Here is an 18,638-nt window from a genome sequence, read left to right on the forward strand (position 1 = left end):
GTGATGCACCACAACCCACAGCAACCTTGGTTCATAGTCACAGTTGTTGTGGGTGTGTGGTAACACCCATGATTTCAACCATCCTTGAAGAACTCTTTCTTCCAAAAAGGGTTCTAAGTATGAGAATGGTTCTTAATGTAACCCTTAGTCATACAAAGAACCCTTGAAAACACCCTTGTTTCATAAAAAGGTCTAGAACCAAATGGTTTTGGAACCCTGATTCCTCACGGTTTGAGCAGAAAGAAATGAATATTAGGTCAGTGTTATGGTTGGGTTCTAATCCAATGCAGTATTACGGTCACGGGAATAAGGACTGCAGAAAAGTGTAGAATGACATCACTCGTAAGGGGAAGTGGAGCAGAAGATGAACGGAGGAGTTACAACTTAACACCATCGCCGCACAGACACAACATATGGCAGCTCCATACAACACCGGCCAGGCTACGCTAAGCGCTAGCCACAATCAAGGTAATTAGTTCATTAGTTAGAGGGCTGGGCTCAGCTGGGATAGACACATGATGAAAGAGAGGAGGGACTTAGGACAAAATCACCACATCAGCTTCTTCCCACTCACCCTAAAAAAAACATTAACAAGAATATAAAGTTATTAAAAACCATTAAGACCTGTGAAGTAGAGAGATGGGTGTAGCGTGATTATAAAAACAACGAACAAAGAGGCTATCAACATAACCAAACGGAGCTTTAATAATTCATCACTTGATGACTCTGAGTAGAGTGCTTCGACCCAAATGCTACTGTATGCTAACATGATGAAGTTAAGCAGGTGTACTGTTCACCAGCTTCTCAATCAGAGCTTAGTGTATTAGCATGCTAGCATTCGCTAGTGAGCGCTAAAGGCAAAGCACAGCAGAGGCTGATGGGAACGTCGTTAGTCTTTGGTCACAAACCAAAGTATTGGACAAATCCAAGGTTTGACCTGATGATGGCGCGAGAGGACAGGCTAGTCTGGGAGTCAACTAAGATCAGATTGGATGGAAGACATCTGTTTATTGAATTCACAGAGACCAGGGACAGAGACGGAGACATACCGAGACAGAGATCAGCAAGTGAGACCAGAAACGCAGAGACAGAGAGATAAAGACACATGTACATTCTCCAGTGTTTGTTTGAACGCTGCTTGTGACTTTGGTTCCAGAGTTGTTCAGTACACAGTTTTAACTGTTACATTTGTTGTTGGCTTACTTTGTTTTGATGAGCGTTAAAATAACTGGTGCATGCTGGGCCTTCTGTGTATATATGGCTTGGCTTGATGACATCGGTGATGAGTTGCATCTCCTGCGATACTGTTGTATGGGCGTGTGTGTGCTACATGGCGACCTCCTGCCCATCAGTCTGTTTGTCTCCCCCCTCTTCTCTCATGAAGAAGACATGAAGAGCTTTGTGTCTCTGGATGTGTCCACGGCGCTAACACCTGTCCACTAACACAGTAGCGTCACCTCAGGCCAAGAAAGTACACACAACCTGGAGTAAAACTTTGGTGTAGCTCTGTGCTGGTTTTTTCCTGCTTCATCTGCCCCCTTCTCTTTTTTTCCTCCCTCCCTCCTTCCTTCTCTCTGTCCTGACCTGCTGTCTTTCCCTCCTGTGTGCATGACGGCTGCTTCCTTCTTTCCTTCCTTCCGTGACTCCTTCCCCTCCTGCCCTGTCTTTGTCCTTGACCTTGGTTTGTCCGTTTGCGTGGCGTATACATTTAGCCTTCGAAAGCACCCTGTACAGTCAGGAGTACAGCGGGACGTCCTCGACGGCCGCGTCCCTATCCGCACCCGCCTACCCGGCACCCGGGACGCCGTCGCCCTCCTCTGCCACTCCGCCGACCCCGCCTCTGAGGCACTCGGCTTCCCGATTCGCCACCTCGCTCGGCTCCGCCTTCCACCCGGTCCTGCCCCACTACGCCACCGTCCCGAGGCGGCAGCAGGCCTTTCCCCAAGCCCCGCCCAGCGCTCCGGCCCCCGCCCCGCCCCCGGCCAAGTCCGTGGTGTGGTCGGCGTGCAACTTCACACCCCTGCCGCCCTCGCCGCCCGTCATGATAAGCAGCCCCCCGGGGAAGGCCGCGGGCCCGCGTCCTCTCGTCCCCATCGCGGCGCCCTCGCCGCTCACCCAGAAGCCGCCCTCGCCGGCCCCCAACGGCCCGCCCATGTTCCCTGCACCGTCGCCCGTGACCATCCTGCACGGCCACATCCCCATCGGCGTCGCTTGCCCCACCCCGCCTCCCCCACCCACCCCGCCCCCTCTCCCCTCCCCCGCGGCCCCCCCTCCGTCTTCCTTCTTCGTCTCGTCTCCCCCCTCCTCATCCCAGGCTCCTGGTGTGCCCTCTCCCTCCACAGCAACCCCTGCCGCCGCCGCTGCAGCCGCCGCCTCTGCCGAGCACCTCTCCCTCCCCGTGGGCCTGGGCCTGTCGGGGCCGGGAGAGCCCAACACAGAGGCCCACCTGTCTCAGGGGGGCTCCTCCTGTCAACCCCAGCCCCAGGGTAAGGCCTGCAGTCCAGTCCAGACTCTTGTCTCTCTCTCTCTCTCTGTCTCTCTCTCTCTCCCCCTCGTCTCTCACATGCTGTCTGACTCACACACTAACAGCGGGGCTACTGGACACTGTTGGGTCCGTGACTTTGGTACTGAGCTGGCCAAGTGAGTCCCATAATGCAGGCAGATATCAGGGGAGGAAAGTGCGGGTGCTGGTTGCTGTAACCTCCAGATTTCTGGTTGTGGGATCTCTTGGTGGAGAAGTCGCTGTCGCTCATTTCTCTGTCCAGTCTCATAAAATGCATGTAGCTGACTGTTCGCTGGGTATGAAATATGTCTCTTTCAGCATGGCATGTCTGTCTCTTTGATAGCGATCGATCGCTGACTGTATGTAACCGCTGCCCTTTTCTTCTCCTGGTCGATGTGTTCTTATTTGTGCCAATCCATTGATTGCTCAACCGCTGCACTTTTTCTTCCCTCTGTGTTCATCGTATCATTTTTCCATTCAATTGTCAGTGTGCAGTCAGTCAAACTTATTGGAAGCCCCCCCCCCCATGCCTTTAGAAGTCACAACAGGTGCTGCCTTTTGAACCAGTGGATTATTGGCCGTGCTCCTTTTAATTGTCAAAGCTAATTTTTATCTCAAAATTGAGGTATAAACTCGTATCTCATATTTACAGACTACTTGATTGCCTTTGTACACGCCCTGTAAAGAAAGAAGTCAAGAATTAAATGCATTATAAAGAAACAAATATTGAATATCCTGTAAATAATTTGATTTGGCTGGCAACATATGTACACAAATGTAGATTTAAGAACTTAAGAAACGTTATGTTGAGTGTTGATGGAGCTGCTACAATGTTAGCATAGCCTAGCACCGATCAATCCGAGCTCCATTGAGAAAACAAGTATTTTAAAAGTTGAGAAAGTAGAGAACTAACAAAACATTAATTCAGACTTTTTAGAAATCTGAATCATTATGTAGTTATTTCGGAAATGATTGCAATTAAATCACAGCGATCTGTTTATGTTTGGTTGAGACAGCTGTAAACAGCCGACGTGTAGCTTGCTAGTTACAGTGAATACTTCTCGATGGAACTCACCGATGTTATGAACCCGGCGTTTAGTTTCCCGGGATATCTGGGACTTCCACAGCAAGTACAAAGCAGCAATAGTGGTTATTTCTTCCATGGTTGATGGCGGAAATAAATGGCTTACTTGATAGAGGTTTCCATGGAGATAAGCCACTCCTCCTCTTCGGCGGGTCGAGCAAATGAACAAATGATCCTGCAAGTAAAGCAACGCGAACAATTTGCTCCGCGTTTGGTGTGAACGCAGCATTACGAAGAAGATGCTGACAGCAGGAAACAGCTGATCAGTCACGTGACTTAGATGTTCATCATGTCTGAATTTATTTCCATGTCCCATTCGGAATGTCGACTCTTTGTCGATAACAGCAAAAAAACACCTTGAGCAAGAGTAAAAACCTTTTTTAAGCGATTTGAGGGAGATTTTCTTTTCTTCCCGTTTCCATACAGCTTTTCTAACGCGATACGCTGATGTGCGCATGTCTGTCCCGGGACGCCTTCAAAGGAAGGTGGACACCGAGCGCCACAACAAGACGCTTCAGTTGAACCATTCTCTTGTGGTTGTTGGTTTCGTTCATTACGTCACCAAATATGGACACAGAACAAACGTTTCACTAGAAATATTCACTAGATTAGCTTCCTGTTTCAATTCATGACGATTTCATAAATATATACATGAAAATGATTTACGCTCAGTCGTTCCTGGTTCAGTCTCATTTATACGCAGACAAACTAGTTCTCCATTGACCTTTATTTGCATCTGTCTTGTTAGCCTCGGGAGGCCTTCTGATGACCTTTGACCTCTGAGATCATCAAACTGATTTGATATTGATCCCAGCTCAGCATGTTCACATTCCATCATTGATCATTGATCATGGATATAGGTCTGTGAGGCAACGTCATTGTTATTCCATATCATAATTACAATGGGACACAGCTCACTTCATATGTATCGGATTATAAACGCTATCATCTATGAATCCTCCGTTATGTGTCTTTATGGGTGTGTGTGTGTGTGTGTGTGTGTGTGTGTGTGTCATTGCACCAGAGAGTGTGTTCCATCCCTTCAATGCTCAATGTTGGTCGCTTTGTCTCTGCTCCATTTATTGGAATGTTTACCTTCCAGATAGGGTTGGGTGGTTAATATACTGATATTTATTGTTATTAACTTTTAATACAATAACCACAACACTTTCCCCGTCCCTATTTGAACTATGAACCCTGTCACTACTTGTTGCTAATGCTGCATGTTGATTAGAAACCATGTGGCATGACGTCATGTTAATGTGTGTGTTCACATCCACCATTCTTGCACGACAGATTCACTGATGATGATGTAACCTGTTGTTTGACGCTGCTCCTCTTTTTCAATTTAATTTCAGCAAGTAGCAAGTTCAGCAAGTACTGCAGTATTACAGTAATATTAGTGTACGACTACATGTTTGTCAAAAGATAACTTGACAGGTGGACATAGAAAATACAAAAACATGCCTCACTTTCCAAAAGTGAACATGAATGTATGCTGTAAATGGAAAGTTAGCGAGCGAGTCACGGATCAATCCTAATCCATTCTAAAGAAATGTTCTCTCTACAGAGAGCTGGCAGACCTCGTGTCAGATTTAAAGGGACGGGTCCTCGCAAAATCAATCGTGAACCGGTCACTCGATACAATCCACAGACCATGTCGGAACTGTTTTCTTTCAAAGGTCTGTGGATCATCTTGAGTGACCGGGTCATGATTGTTCTAGATCTAGATGGTAGAGGGAAAATGTGTATTTATGTTTTGGGGGTAACTAACTAACTGTAAGACAGATGATGAAATGATTTTGTTACGGTCCAAAATGTTATGCTTTCCTAAAAAAGTGAATTGAGTTAAATTTCTCCATCCCTGTGTCTTCGCCCATCACCCCCGACAGATGTGGCGCAGACCCTGGGGTCGCCTGCCCTCGCCCCTCCCCCGCCCCCGCCCCTGCCACCCGGCTCCACTGTGACCTCCCCGGCCGTCACCCCGTCGGCCGGCCACCCTCCCCCGCCTCCGCCTCCCCCGCTCCCCCCCACGCTGACTCCAGGCGGAACACCTCCTCCTCCACCAGGTCCGCCTCCTCCCCCCGGAGCGCCGCTCCCTCCCCCGGCGCCCCCGCTTCCCGCCGGACTGTTCTCCCCCACCGAGGACCGTCCCTACGCGGGCCTCGCCGCTGCCCTGGCCGGGGCCAAGCTGCGCAAAGTGCCACGGGTGAGCGCCTGATTGGTTGTTTTGATTGACGGCAAACCACACTCACACAGCTCTACATGTCTGTCACATACACGTCACAGCACAGTATGAAGGTGATTAGCTACACGTGCACACATAGAATTTTATTTTTCCTTTATTTCCAGTGACTCGACAGAAACACACACACACACACATTATCTTCATACATAATTACACTGAATCACTGTCACTGAAACAGTCATGCACACACGCCACGTTCACACATGATCACACACACACACATGCAGTCACCATCTGTCATGTCTCATCTCAGACTCAGAGGAGGTTCACACTGCATGTGTGTGTAATACGACAAAATACAGAAAGCAACTAGGACCAAAAGAAATGTTGTTTCTTTATTATTTATGGATTTTCTGATGTTAAACGAACATTAAATCAGTTTTAGTACTGAGTAAACAGGATCCATGTATCCATCGGATTGTAAAGAACTCTATAATGTTTGTGTCTCATGAGAGATGTTGCTTGTGTCCCTTCAGAGTGACGATGCAGGGGCGGCTCTGGCGGCAGCCATGCTGGGTGCAGGGGGGGCCGCGGGGGCCAAATCCGGCAACGGCCCTCTGCCTGGAGGAGGAGGGCTCATGGAAGAGATGAGCGCCCTGTTGGCCAGGAGGTAGAGTCACGTCGCTTATTACCGTCAGCCTCAATACATCTCAATACTTTCAGAACTCAAAGGGTTCTTTATCCTAATTGGAATTAAGTTATTTGCTGTGGCCAATTAGATCCCATTCATCCTCACGTCTAATCATTCTTTCCGCTACATTCCACAGGTGTATTTGCTAAATGTCAAGAATAATAAAAGGTACCCAAAAAACTTCAATGTCAGAAAGGACAACCACCATTTCATGTTGAGGAGAAAAACAAAAATGTAGTAACTTAACTGCTGCTATCTAGCTCCTAAAGCCTCGTTATACTTTTCCGCAAGGGCTTGTCGCACGTACATGAGCCCACCCGGAATCACGACGAGGAAATGTTTGGATCTTTTCTTCCGACATTCTCGAAGCTCCTCAAAGTTCTACGTTTCCTCTGCCCGTCTGCGTAGTTAGAAAACGCTCACGCTGTCACCATGTTGAGAGTCCCTCAATCACTGATATTATGCTCCGAACATGGAATTCTGCACCTTTAACTGTATTTTCAGTAAAATAAATGAACTGTGGAGTTAAGGTAGATCTGAACTAGAGGCTTTACTAAAAAAATGGTTCGAGCTGTGGTCGATGATACTAATGCGGGAAAAATTTTTATTATTCAACATTAAACCTCTCGGTATCTGGGCTTCATATGTTACAGGAGAAGAATTGCAGACAAGGGCTCGTCACCTGAACCCGACCAGAGATCAGTAAGTACCATCAGAGCCGCTCCGTCTTATCTCGTGTCTCTTGTGTCTACGTTTTCTCTGATCCAGGTCCCACATACCGTCACTCAGCGCTCACTGCTGGATGGCACAATAGCTCGTCTGTGTGGCAGCACACACGGGTTCTCTCGGTGTGTCCCGGCTTTGCAGCGTGTGCCGCATTCACTACATTCCTGTCTTGAGACGAGTCCACGATCCCTCAGTGCTGTATCCGCGTGTGTGATAGTCTGCAATCGCCACGTTTGCATACCTTAACATGGGAAATACTTCCCTGAACTGAAACAGACTCCTGTTGGCATTTATTTGTGAAGCAGTATCTCATCATATTTGAGTCAGATGTCCCTGATGGTGATGTCTTGACACATTCAGTCCAATGAACATGTCTCTCTTAAAACAGAACTGTTTTCATTCGCTAAGTGATTCCAGTCACTTCCCCTTTGCTGCTTTTTTAATGATTAGCTTTAAGCTAACGTCAATGAAACCGGACATATCTTCGTAGGCTTTTAATGTGAAACATCTGCAGGAAGTGTCGAGTTGCATTGGTTTAATTGAATTAGTAAACTTCTTAGACGCCTATGGGGTTTTCTCTTATTTTCAGGGTGCATATTTTGAATGTCTGGTTAAAATAAAAAAGTAAAAAAAAAAGTTTAAAATTAAAGCACAAACTAAAGCTAGCTGTGTGTTAGCGTTACTGGTTAAAAAGAAGCTTTGTTGCCCTTTTAAAGATTCCCATTATCCGGCCTCCCTGTTCTCATGTTTGACCTTTGAACCCCGTCTGTCTGCCCTACAGGAGGATGGCGACATCAACACGACCCCTAAAGTGTCAGCCTGTAGCACACCAGGTGAGTGTCAGAGGGAGCCAGCACTCTGGATAGAGAAACACCAGCCACAACAGGGATTAATATGCATCTCCCTAACACAGCCGACGAGGGTCCAAGTTAGCATTCAGCCTATTTACATTTCCCCTCAGTGGTTACTGGAAGTGAACCTGTTTTTTTTTTATTGTTTTTTATGACGATCCACATTAGTGAATAGCTGAACTTCATGGCTTATGGTAAGAGGAGTTTGGTGTTTATATCTCTGCCGTGTTGTGGTGTCATTTTCCTCCAGACATGCCGAGGAAGCCGTGGGAAAGAACAAACACCATGAATGGTAGCAAATCTCCAGTTATCGGAAGGTACGGTACCTCCCCCATTTCTCGATACTTGTTGTGTATTGTTGCACGTAAAGTAGATTGTGTATCCTAAAACACTTCAGAAGTAAAGAAAAAATAAGAAATGTACATTCGTGTGAATGGCTAGCAGTGAGGCTACTAAACGTCCGCCAAATTTCTGTCATTAGCGTCGGCTAGCTTTAACATGATGCACTGCTGGGGGCCGTTCAGCGCTGGCTAACATCACTAAAGCTTACGTCGCCTTCGTGTGCACGCTGGATGTACGTCAGACACCCGGCTTAAAGCGGAGGTGTCTGTGTGCGAATGACGAGGAATCGGGGTAGCATCAAGTTTAGCTAAGCGGTTATCAATGCTACTCATTTCATTGGACGTTGAAAGAATGCATCAGAAGCACAATGGACACTCTACGGACATTCTTAATTGTGGTTTGGGTGACATTCGGCTGTTCACATCTAGCCTTTTTATCTGGACTGGAAATAACATTTTCACATTTAACATAAATATCTCAAAAGAAACCGTCTGTGGCGTTGGTACACAAGGAGAAAAGATCATGGGACGTTGCTAAGTAAATGTAAAACTGATAATACTTTTACTTCAAGATCAAATAGTCATTCGTTAAAGGTACCACAAGGAACTTCTATTTTGTGTTGAGTTTGGCGGTCCCTGTGGACAGAAGTAGTAGTGTTTGAGTCCCTTCAGAAAACCTCTCATTTTACTGCAGCAGGGACAGTCTGCCCCACGTAGTCCTGCTCCTATAAAGCCATCCGTATTAATTAAGTCTGTGTCATAACCTGTTAAAAGTTACTTGTTGTAACTTTAAGACACGAAAAGATTCTTTCAAATTTGAACAGGTAAAGGTTCAGTGGCATTCTTTCAGATGAGAGCCCCACGGAAGTGTGAAACTGAGCGCACAGTCGCCTTTAGTGGGCGTGACGAGCAGCCCTGACCCACAGCCGTCTCATCGGGCCGGGGACACACAAACGCATGTAGATATACCAAGCTGCCATTTTGTAAAGTCAGTGTCTCTGCTGCTCACACAGACGAGAGTCTCCGTGGAGAAATCCCATGGGAGCCGATTCCTCCAACAGGTAGAGAGAAAAGGCCCCCGGGAGAGTTTGAGAAATCCCTTTTTTCTTTAAAACAATCTCCTTTTTCATCGAGGTTTGCTGTGATGGACGTGGTTTTGTTGGAGAGCGGGGAGGGATTAAGGCCTTTGTACAACAAGTCCGTATTCTTCTAATGCGTTGTGTTAATATGTCAGCCGATAAAAAAATAGAACGTGAGGTCGTATTTATTTGTCAACAATTTTGGACAAAAGCGTACAGACTTGGTGTTTAAAGGCCTTTCATTTTCAAGTGCTTGGATGAAACCGCTGGAATGGATCCCGTGTTGTGTTCTTTTCCAGACTTACCAACCTGCGGGCGAAAGCTCTGCTTGTTGTTTAATAAGTGCCGTTCGGTGCAACATGACATGCGGCGTTTTCTTAAAACCAGTCATTGCTTTTTATACCAGATCTAGAAGTGTGTTTGCATGCTCCTCTGCCTGCTGCACTTTTTCTTTTTTCACTTCCTTCAAACAGGGAAATCCAAATGAGCGCATCACATACTGTACACCCACCCTATCGTACGCGCAAACACATGAAAACGTGTGTCCGCCCAGTGCAGAGGACACTTGGCACAGTATTATCATTGTAGAGCCAGAGCCCATCCAGCAGGCACCTCACAGATAAGGCCCCCGCTGTGTGTGTGTGTGTGTGTGTGTGTGTGTGTGTGTGTGTGTGTGTGTGTGTGTGTGTGTGTGTGTGTGTGTGTGTGTGTGTGTGTGTGTGTGTGTGTGTGTGTGTGTGTGTGTCCAATCCAGTTTATTAAGAGTAACTTCAGTATGTGACCCACGGAGAGCTGAGCACACTAAGACTTGTTATAGAGTGAAGTCGTAGCGCTGTGTGTTGTTTTACACTCGAGTTAAAGCTGGGGACATTCAGAATACTCCATTTTGACCTTTTCAGCATATTTTAAATTCCAGAGGTCTGAGAGAAAACTAGACGTCTGCACCTCCTCTTGGCTCTTGTTTTTCTGACTTTTTCTGAACTTTATGAAAATCTAGCTTGTGACGGGAGACTCTGGCCAATCCCAGGTCGTTTCAGAGAGAGGCGTTCCTATTGGCTGTTCCACAAATGCGTGTGCGCGGTGGGCATTGGCAACAACTGCCTGCACTGCAAAGTAACCCCCCCTCAAAAAACAGTAAGACAGACTTATCAAAAAGATGTCGGAGAAGAGAAAATGATGCTAATAGTTTAGCTTCTGCTAACAGCAACAAAAGGCTAAACTGTTAGCAACTTCGTTTTTTTGAGTCGTTCATGGCAAACTGCTGTTAGGCTGTTGAAGGAAACAGTATGTGTTTCCATTAGTTCCCAGTCTGACGAAAGTAAAAGTTGAATGGACTGAGTGTAAAGTAGTGCAGCCGTGACTGAGCCCTGCGTCATCTTTCTACTGGAATTCCAAAAACATAGCTTCCGTGCGGTGCTCCCCAAATGACCCTTCGCCGAGCTCCTTTCCCTTTTTCTTTTCGCGTCTCCTTTCCTGTCTCGCTTCCTCTCTTTAAAACCCAGACGAATTCTCGCAGAGTGTGGACCTCTCTCAGTGGGGCTGCGTCTTATGAGGGTCTTTCCTGAACTGCCGGCTTATCGCTTTTCCTCAGACGCCTCGCAAGATTCGTTTGAAGAAAAACAAAGAAAGAGTCTTTCAGGAGCATTAGAAATAAAAATAACACAGAAAGCTGCTTGATATGCGTAGAACCTCCGTGACTGAGGTACTCTCCTTTATAAGTCCCATTGGTCGTTGAGACCTCTGTGTTTGTGTGTTTGCTTTTGTGTGTTTACACGCATGTCTTCCCCAAATCAGTGTCCATGCCCAGGATTTGGTTCCTACTTTGCAGCATTTTGTGTGTGTGTGTGTGTGTGTGTGTCACATGGTATGAAACTATGAGACAAATAAGTCAATTCCACAGTTTTTTGTTTTGTTTTTTGCTAACTGTTGCTACAGCAACTGACTCCGGGTGTGATGAATCATGATTGTTTTTCAGGTTTTTTTACAGCAAAAAATGTTGAAATCCCATTTCTTTGCGTTAGTGTAGTCACATCTATCCGGCTACACTTTGTTGGTTTCCATCAGTCAAGACGCAAATGAGTTGCAGTCCAAAATGTGTATATATTTCTATATACATGATAATAATGTCGCGGCGTTCCCATCTGCTTTCCTTTCTCTTGGTCTCTCCTCACAGACCTAAATCCACCCCGACACCTACTGGATCCCTAAGTGCCAACGGTGTGCCAACAGAAGCTGTTGACTATGACAGATTGAAACAGGTAGGTCACCTTGAAAGCTCTTGTTTTGATGCTACGTCAGTGCGCAAACACCTAACACCATCTTTGTTTTAGCTCATTTATAAATACTCATATACAATACACAAATACACAAATACTCTGTCAGTTCGGCTGTCATTAAGCGAGTCTTGGCTGCGAGGGGTTGGCCACTTCCTGGAGAAGATGGGGGGGAGTTGGCAGTGTGTCTGTCACTCTGTGTTAGGGTCCTCTCGGGCCCGGTTCAGACCCGGCATTAACATGCGTGTCCTGGGTGATCGGTAGTAGTAGACTGCTCCAAGTACAGGTGTGAATGCACACAAGACGCATTGAGGACCCGTCGGGAAGTAGATGCTCGTTCGCCGGCTTTCTCCATGACGTCTGAAAAAGATCCCACAGAGATGCAGAACGAATGCGCCAAACATCTTGGGCGATTCGGTTTGCCCGGACCTCGCCAAGGACGAGACCCCGCCTGTATCGTCTTGATTTCTTCCACTTGGTGGCGCTTCAAGCCGATAGAACTCTGTGTACTTTGGCTGTTTTTTTTGTATTTTTATACATTCGCATTTTGAAAACATTTGTCGTGCCACAGAATCCACTGAGAGTGAATCTCAGAACCTGCTCTCGTCCCTCGCTCTCTGAAGCCCCCGGTGTTTGTGGTACGGAGGTTCAGGGAGCGCCGGTAGACAGTGACCTTATGATTTGAGGTTCTTAAATTTAACTTAAATTCACAAATATGTAGAATGTTACTACTGCTGCTTCTCTGCCGGTTCAAAACAACAGCACATCTGGTCTTTACAAACGGAAATGATGCACAAATGTACAATCTTGCATATGAAGCGGGGAAGTGAGATCTGGCACATCCAATGTGAACTGACGTGCTTCGAGCTGTCCACTTGTGAACATAAATGCCAGGTCCGAACAGGGCGTCGATGTCACATGACTGCACGGGGGGAGTGGATGGTAGAGTCTCTTCTCTGGGGGACATTCGTACTGAAAGGTGACTTTGTTGTGTTTCTTTTCTTTGTTTCAGGACATCCTGGATGAGATGAGGAAGGAGCTGTCGAAGCTAAAAGAAGAGCTCATCGATGGTATTTATCATTGGAACCCATGCTCTCCTTTCACACACACTTCAGTCATCCTGCTGAATATGACATTTCACAGGGGCCCACGATTCACCTTTCGCCCCCGGGGCCCCACTAATAAGGTCAATCCAGCCCTCTGAATACGAGGAATAAACTAAAGTATTATTCTGGTTTATTACAATTTGACTCTTAATATTGTACTTACCAAAGTAGTTAGAGTAGAGTAGATTTTAATGTGAAAACAAAACATGTTAAACAAAATATGAATCATAGCAGAGTACTTTTCTTTTCTTTAAAACATGTCAGGAGGGGAACTTTAATGATAAAAATGATGGAAATAAATTGTTAGAAACCCGAATATTCCTTCACTAAATCAGCTAATCAAACATCGTTGCCTGTCCCTGCCTCGGCGTATACTATTTGCTTATGGCATCTATGTTGGAATATGACATAGATACCAGTGGCTACCCACAATGCAATGTGACGGAGCAGATCCACCGACCGTATATAAGAAGTGGACATAGTCATGGTGACGTCACCCATTGGTTGGTGGACTGCCGTTTTGAAGCCTCGAGTTCAGTGATTTCACCGCCGCCATCTTGGATTACGTCCGTCACCATGTTGTTTTTTTCACAACCAATAACCATATTTGCCATATAAGGCTCTGGTAGTGGCAGCAACCTGTCAATCACCGTGTAGCCCCGCCCTAAAGCATCCCCTGCTTTATGGTCTGTTTGACTCTAAATGGACCATCATTTACTAAATGAACATCATGCTGTATTGAAGAAGACTTGAAACTAGAGATTGAGACCATAAACTCATGTTTACAATGTTTACTGAGGGAATAAATCAAGAGAGAAGTAGAGTCATTTTCTCATAGACGTCTATACAACCAGAGGAGTCGCCCCCTGATGGTCAGTAGAGACAATGCAAGTTTTAAGACAGTTCCGCATCGACTTCCTCCGGATCTGCCGAGTGAGCAGAACTAAGAATTACAACAGAAGAAGTATCATTGACCGTCATCTAGCTGCACTCGATGTTATAGATTTCACATTTTTCTAAATTTGAAAAGTTTTGGTACCTTACATTTCTCACATGCATCTCTCTATTTGTGTCCCCAGCAATCAGGGAGGAGCTTGGAAAGTCCAGCACGGCGTAGAGGACCCAAACTCCCTTTCCACAACATGTACGACCCGATAGAAGACCACAGTCAATTTTAAGACATGACAATACAACAAACAATAAAATCAAACAATAAAACAACGGTGACAACAATCACGTCGATACTGAGAGAGAGAGAGAGCGAGAGAGAGAGAGAGAGAGGACGTTATTCGGGGCAGCATCGAACAGGAAGAACAACGGACAGGGTTGCGGTTGGGGGGGGGGGCTTGTAACTCACACAATCCATCCTCCTACGAAGCCCCGCCCCCTTCTCCTCCTCCTCCCTCTGAGGGCATCCTTCCTGCAGGACAGTTTCTGAAAGAGAAGCAAATGTCTTTTATGCAAAGATGATTTCTCTCTCTTTGTGCTATAATAAAAACATACACACACACACACACACACAATACTGAACTCTTCGATGATACTGTATTAACCCATCGGCGCATAAGTGAACGTTGATGCTAAGAATACGAACTCTTGTGATTTACTATCAAAAAGGCACGTTTTATTAACAGAGTTTGGAGACAGCGGGGGACGGAAAATAAAAATAACTTTTATTTTTCCCATAATGCCATAGGGGTAGCGTGCGTGTGTGAATGCCTGCGTGCGCGTGTGTGTGCGCGTGAGTGCGTATGGGGGACCGAGAGTCTCTGGTGAAGTCCACCATTGCAGGACACTGTAAAGCTCGTCTTCCTCAAATACTATTTTAACCTGAATATGTACAAAAGAAGAGAAAAAGAAGTTATTTAGAAGAAAAGAAAAGAAGAAAAAAAAAAATAGCATCTATCAACCATGTCTGCTTCAGTGTAGATCTTCGGCCATATCAAGTAGCTCTATAGCCCAACCTTTTGAAACGGGACGCTCTCTTGTCCGTCTCTTCGGAATCATAACCGCAAGCGTAACCCCCGTCCTGCAGCGAGCTCTCCGTCGACATCGTCTCTTCGTCGTACCGTGGACGCGGAGGGCCGCCGCCTCTCTGTAGCTCTCCACCAAACTCCTCCCACCAAGCGCTCATTGGCTAACGCCCGTCGCACTCGATGGCCCGTGCGGACAGAACGGACTTTTCCTTCCCGTGTGTTTTTTTGATTGGTTCGTCACATGCGGGTGCTCTGTCTGCGGGTACCGTCTTGGTCCTTTTTTTCCTTCATGCGGGCGACGGGTCACGAGTCTGCCACGAAATCGCGCAAGTTTTCTTACAAGCAATAAGTGTAGCATCTCTTTTTTAAAGGCCCACCTCGCCACCGGTCCCGACACCGCCGAACATTTTTTCCGATGTCTTGCCTCTCCCTTTTTACATTTGTTTGGCCCTCCGGAGCCCCTCGTCGGACGATGTTACCGCCACGCCGCCTCTTGTCAACTTTATCGCAGATATTCTGTGACTCCGTGGGCAGACGTGACTAGAATATAATAGAGCAATGCTGTAACGCAGGGTTTCACGGGATAACACCGTTTCTAGATCACAGTACTCTGCTTTTTTATTTTCTATAAAAATCCAAGGATACTATGTCTTTAGCCACATTGGAGCTGAACAGATTTTTTTAATCCTTTTATTATTATTATTATTATTTTACTGCATTTATAAAGTTATTGAAAGGTGAACGGGACAAGCTAAATGTGTAAAGGATGGCGTCCACTTGAGGATGTGATTGTGCCATTTTAATATTTCTAGTGCTTACTGACGACGTGTGTTTCATCTTTCTTTTTTCTCTCTTTGTCTTTTTCTCCTGCCAATGTCAAAATCCTTCCACTGTACTTTCCCTGAGATTTTACGTGGATAAAGAGGGACTGTCACTTTACTCTAGACCCGCTTTTTGTTTCCAACATCTCTTTCAGTTCGGTGCCGAGTTTGTTTCACTAAAAAGTCAAATCAACCTGAGAGGGAAATGTCGGGGGACCGATGTTCTAAATACTGTAGCTATTGCCTCCAAGATCACCTGTCGAGGTCACGTAAAAGGTCAAATAAATCCACGTTGCAGTTCTGTGCTGGCTGTCGTAATGAGATCCGGAGGCGGGACAGGTCCACAGTGGGGTTCACGGGACTCTCCGAAAGAATCCAAGGTTTCTTAAACAAGTTGTGTTTTAGCATCTGCGAATAATGTGCTAACTCGACTGTTACGAGCATCACATTGAGAACTCCCGAGGCAATGCAGCGTGCTGTCACCCCCGTTCCTTTTAATGTCAGTAATTCTGATTTAATTTAAAGGGGCACTCCAGTGATTTATCATGGTCCTTCCATAAAGTCGGGAGACTTGCCATAGGCCTATTTTAAAAACAAGAATGGTCAAAATGGAATCAACAAAAGGCTGAAACGTCCTGCTTTTAGTCCAACGATTCCCATAATTCAACTTGATGGCACCTTTTCGTTGCAACACTCCCTGCCTGATAAATATAGCTATCTTTGCCAAAACTCGCGCTCGTGGTTCAATTCTAGATTTCTGTTTAAAATGTATATAGTCTCCGAGCCTAGGCCCCCCGGTGACCTCACTATGACATCATCAGGGTTATTCTCTCTCCAGGAGCACAGAAGGCGCTCTGCGATCGTTGGCCGTTGGATCTCGTGCAGCGCGGCTACGTTCAAGGTCTGAGAAGTCACGGATCTGAGAACCCCCACAGTTCCTCTCCTTTGCTTTGGATCGGCTCAAATGTGTTAAAAGATACTGTGGTGGGAGAAATGCATGGGTCGATCAGGGTCAGGTCTGTTTCTACTGTCGTGTCATCCTCTCGTCCACTTGGAAACACCCAAACACCCAGCCAAGAGTGTTTACACAGTATCGATTTGCACTTTAAGACAACAACAAAAACAGAGCAATCCGACACACTCTGACACCAGAGCCTCATGTCTCCTTTCTCACCAAAGGATTCAACTCGGCTCTCCTCCTGCTCACCGTAATCGCTCCCAACAAAGTCGCCTTTCTTTCATTTCACTTCTTCTTCTTTTTGTTATCGTTTTGTTTGGAGAGATCTATGACACGAGACACACGTCCGACACTCTGCGCTCGGTCCTTTTAGATGCCAAGGCGGGGGGGGGGGGGGGACGTTCGTCTCTTCATGAAGCTGCGTGGTTTGTGCCTTGTTCCGAAGTTGCATTTAATATGTCGAACATATAAATATGACTAGTAATAATATCTAGGGGCTGTCGTTATGATCACATGCAGTTGTTATTTAGTTTGGCTTTTTTTGTTTGTTTCTTTTTCGTCATGTTTATTTAAAGGGAGAATTTTAATGAACTTGGTACTGTTCCCCCACCTAAAATACTTATTTTTTTTCTACATACTGTAAGTGTGATTCATTTGGGTACAGTCGTGAGGTTGCTTTTCTAACGGCTCAGAAGTTCAATCAAGCCTTTGAGACACGAGGCCTGTAAGGGTTCTTCGTCTAAACCTGAAGTCCAGATGAGTCCGAGTTGTTCTGTGACGCCATTCAAACGTCGCACAGACTGTCGTTTCAGCCAATCAGCTTGCTTCACTTGGAAATCCGTTTTTATTTTTTGTTGTTTTTTTTGTCCTCTGCTCAAACGCTGATGTCAGATTGCCGACGGAAACTCGTTTCTTTTGTCCGTAATCCCAGTTTTCTGAAAGAATTGTGAGTTTGCAGGTGTTGTTTGGCTGAAGCGAGTCACACGGATTGGGTTCCCAGACTTATTCTTTGATCAGCTGCATTGTACCATACTGTTCTCATGTTAACTAGTCTTTTCTTACATGCTAACATATTGTTTTTGTTTGAGCAAATTAAATAAAAATTGCAATACAAGACTAGAAGCTGTTTCTTTTAGAATGACGTTGTGAAGCTTGAACATGATTGGTTAATGCTTTTATGTGCTGTGCAAAAAGAGTTTCATTATTATTATTTATTTTTTTGTACAAATTAATTGACTGATCCACATGTAATTATATAATTTACTTCCTCTTTAAGTCAGTGAACTGACTCAGCGATATCAGTTCTACAGCAATATCTATCGATGAGTGTGTGGACGTTAGCCACCATTAGCTACTGGTCCAACCAGACCAACTACGGCTGTAAAGTATATTGAATTGAGTGAGCCCACATCTGTCATCACAACAGGCCGACGGCTGTAACAACGTCTGACGGCAGCTCACGTTCCGTTCAGCCGAGGACGACGGGAAGAGGAAGATGAGAGCATGTTTCTTTTTCTTCTGATTGGTGCTGCATAATGTCTCTGTGCAGCCCTTTCTTCTTCTTTCTTCTGCTTTCTGTCTGAGCCGAGGCCAAGCTGCTTCTGGAGGGTCAAGGCCCAGATTTGAACCTACGGCACTGCAAGCTGTGTCCGTTCACTGTGCTTGTACTGACCCCTCCCTTCCAGAGTCAGATGCATCACACCTGTTCAACATTTATTTGTTTTTGTTTTTATTGGGGAAATTGTGCAAAATTAATTTTGTTGTGTTTGTCTTCAACCGGGGTTGGAAAAAGGGGAGGGCTGTGAAAATAGAGGAGGGGAATGTGGAAAAACACTGGCTGCCGAATGACTCGACTATTACCACATTCATGAGCAACCAGTTACGTATGCGTTTAGATAATGCATGTTTTAGACCTTAAAGGTTGCTCAATGCGAAACTCAGAAATCTATTGCCTCCACATGGCTCTCAACATGGCGATGCCTGAGCCAGAGGCTCTCAGCTAACTGTTGCTAACGGCGCGGCGCAAACAACGGCAACAGAG

General features: G+C 45.8%; 1 protein-coding gene across 5 annotated transcripts in view; it reads left to right on the forward strand.

The window, feature by feature from the left end:
- Positions 1 to 17,707, forward strand: part of enah (ENAH actin regulator) — a 107,227-nt gene extending 89,520 nt beyond the window's left edge. For 3 of the 5 annotated variants that reach the window (XM_079180094.1, XM_079180093.1, XM_079180095.1), the window contains 9 exons: positions 1,713 to 2,486; positions 5,480 to 5,796; positions 6,312 to 6,445; positions 7,120 to 7,168; positions 7,974 to 8,025; positions 8,294 to 8,360; positions 11,637 to 11,721; positions 12,749 to 12,806; positions 13,922 to 17,707. In XM_079180094.1, coding sequence (XP_079036220.1) covers positions 1,713 to 2,486; positions 5,480 to 5,796; positions 6,312 to 6,445; positions 7,120 to 7,168; positions 7,974 to 8,025; positions 8,294 to 8,360; positions 11,637 to 11,721; positions 12,749 to 12,806; positions 13,922 to 13,959 — 1,574 coding nt within the window. In that variant the 3' untranslated portion in view covers positions 13,960 to 17,707. The remainder of the gene's footprint in view (positions 1 to 1,712; positions 2,487 to 5,479; positions 5,797 to 6,311; positions 6,446 to 7,119; positions 7,169 to 7,973; positions 8,026 to 8,293; positions 8,361 to 11,636; positions 11,722 to 12,748; positions 12,807 to 13,921) is intronic. The other 2 variants (XM_079180096.1, XM_079180097.1) reach the window with 2 other exon arrangements.
- The last annotated feature ends 931 nt before the right edge of the window (positions 17,708 to 18,638 follow it).

Source organism: Pholis gunnellus (genome assembly GCF_910591455.1).
Source record: "Pholis gunnellus genome assembly, chromosome: 19".
In the NCBI taxonomy this organism is placed as follows: domain Eukaryota; kingdom Metazoa; phylum Chordata; class Actinopteri; order Perciformes; family Pholidae; genus Pholis; species Pholis gunnellus.